Consider the following 2,007-nt stretch of genomic DNA (forward strand, 5'->3'; position numbering starts at 1 on the left):
GCCCCGCCCTGCCCCGCGCCCCCAGCTGGTCGCCTGCCCCAGCCCGGCCGGCGTGCTGGGCCTCACCGTCTGCTACGACCTGCGCTTCCCAGAGGTGTACCAGCGCCTGGCCTGGGACATGGGGGCCACGGTGCTCCTGGTGCCCAGCGCGTTCACCAAGGTCACGGGTGCGCGGATGGGCGGCCGACAGGGGCGCGGGGTTGGTTTGCAAAGGAGGGCGGCCCAGTCATGGGCGCGGCTTGTGGTGAGCGGGGGATATATATAGGTGGCTGGCTGAGAACGGGACGGCACTGCATCATCGATGTGCGGCGGTGCGGCCCGATGACCGGGCGCGCCCAATCTTGGCACCCGTGTCAGCCTGTGTGCTGCGCCGCGAGGGGGCACGCACCTTTGGGCGCCTCCCATTGTGCAAATGGGAGGCACCCCCGACTCGTCGCGTGCGCCCCTTAGCTCCGCCATGGTAAATGCTGGAATGCAGGCGCCGCGCACTGGGAGGTGCTGCTGAGGGCGCGCGCGATAGAGTGTCAGGCCTACGTCGTCGCCGCGGCGCAGGCGGGGCGGCACAACGAGAAGCGGGAGAGCTACGGGCACAGCCTGGTGCGCCCCGCCCGCCCGCCTGCCGGATATCTCGGGCCGCTGGCAAAATGAGAATTTCGTTTTATGTGAGGCAGGGGGGTGGTGTGCGCGATGCCTTGGGCTGTCTCCAGGCTTGTGCCCTCCCCATCGACAAGCAGCTGTGAATACGGCAGCGGCGGATGTGTAGCAGCGGCGGTGTGCGGGCCTCGAAGCTCACTTGCATTCCAACAACCACCCGGCCCCGCCAACCGCTGTGCGCCTGCGGCGCCGCCAGGTTGTCGATCCCTGGGGCGAGGTCGTGGCGCGGTTCGAGGACCCCCTGGCCACCGGCGTCATCACCGCCGACGTCGACCCGGCCCTGATCGACAGGGTGCGCGCCAAGATGCCGATACGCGAGCACCAGGCGGCGGGGCGGCGGCGGTATCTCGGGGCTGAGTGATGGGACAAGTGCCGCCGGTCGCCCACGCACGTGCGCACATGTGTGTGTGTGTGTGTGTGTGTGTGTGTGTGTGTGTGTGTGTGTGTGTGTGTGTGTGCGATTTGCTGCGTGTGCAGGTTTGCACTTGTGTGATTTTGGAGTTATGCTGTATTCTTTGAACACTGCTGACTTGGATTAAAGCCTCTGCGTGTTTGGCTGCATCGCTGATGTATCTGACAGGAGTGTGTATATATGTATGTGGGTTTCATGCACCCGTCCTTGCGCTCAATCCACATTCTTTGCCGGTTGCGCACCACCGCCACTAGGCATCTCACCCCGCCGCTTGTGCGCTATGTGTAACCAATTTGGTGAGCAACAGTCCCAGGCCACACTAGCACCATCACCGGGTGCTGCAGCGAAGCGCCCAGAGTCTCCTGCTCTGACTGTTACTACAATCTGCACACCCCGCCCGGCTGGTCAAAATCGGGCGTCTACAAACCAATAAGCGTGCGGCGCCCGCCGCCGCAGGCTGCGAAAGGGTCCTGTGCAGTTCAGCGCCAGACGCTCTTGCCCTGCCCCCGCGCTGACACGGGCCCCGCGCCGCCCCTGCTGCCGATGGCGTCGCCCTCCTGGGCCGGGTCCCCTAGGGGAACCTTGAAGTTGGGGCCGCCTGGATTGGCCGGGGTGGCGGGCGGGGTGCAGAATCTTGGGTCGATGCTGAATTGGGAGCAACGTGGGAATGCGCACGCGGCAGGCTGCGAGGGCAAAAGTGTGCATCGTCGCGCTCAGAAACATCCAAGCGCGCGCCGTGGGCGCCCGCCCTCTGCAGCATCAAGCGATGCTCCTGGTTTTTTCGTGCAAAAGAGCCAGCACCCCAGGGGTGCCAGCGCGCGCGTGCGTGCGCTTCACCTTCTTGGAACGGCGGCGGGATGGTCAGCGGCTGGACCGACGGGTGCTGCAGCCGCCCGTAACCCCCGCCGCCGCCGCCGGCCGGCTGCTGCTGCTGCGCGCGC

The 2,007-nt window shown here is 66.3% G+C and overlaps 1 protein-coding gene across 1 annotated transcript; it reads left to right on the forward strand.

Annotated features, from left to right (window-relative positions):
* Positions 1-118: 118 nt before the first annotated feature.
* Positions 119-1,015, forward strand: MNEG_15810 (hypothetical protein; the record flags this gene model as incomplete). Its single annotated transcript, XM_014035718.1, has 3 exons — positions 119-167; positions 479-597; positions 851-1,015. 3 exons carry the CDS (start codon positions 119-121, stop codon positions 1,013-1,015), a joined length of 333 nt encoding a protein of 110 aa, XP_013891172.1.
* Between the last annotated feature and the right edge of the window lie 992 nt (positions 1,016-2,007).

This window comes from Monoraphidium neglectum (assembly GCF_000611645.1).
Source record: "Monoraphidium neglectum strain SAG 48.87 unplaced genomic scaffold scaffold05689, whole genome shotgun sequence".
NCBI lineage: Eukaryota > Viridiplantae > Chlorophyta > Chlorophyceae > Sphaeropleales > Selenastraceae > Monoraphidium > Monoraphidium neglectum.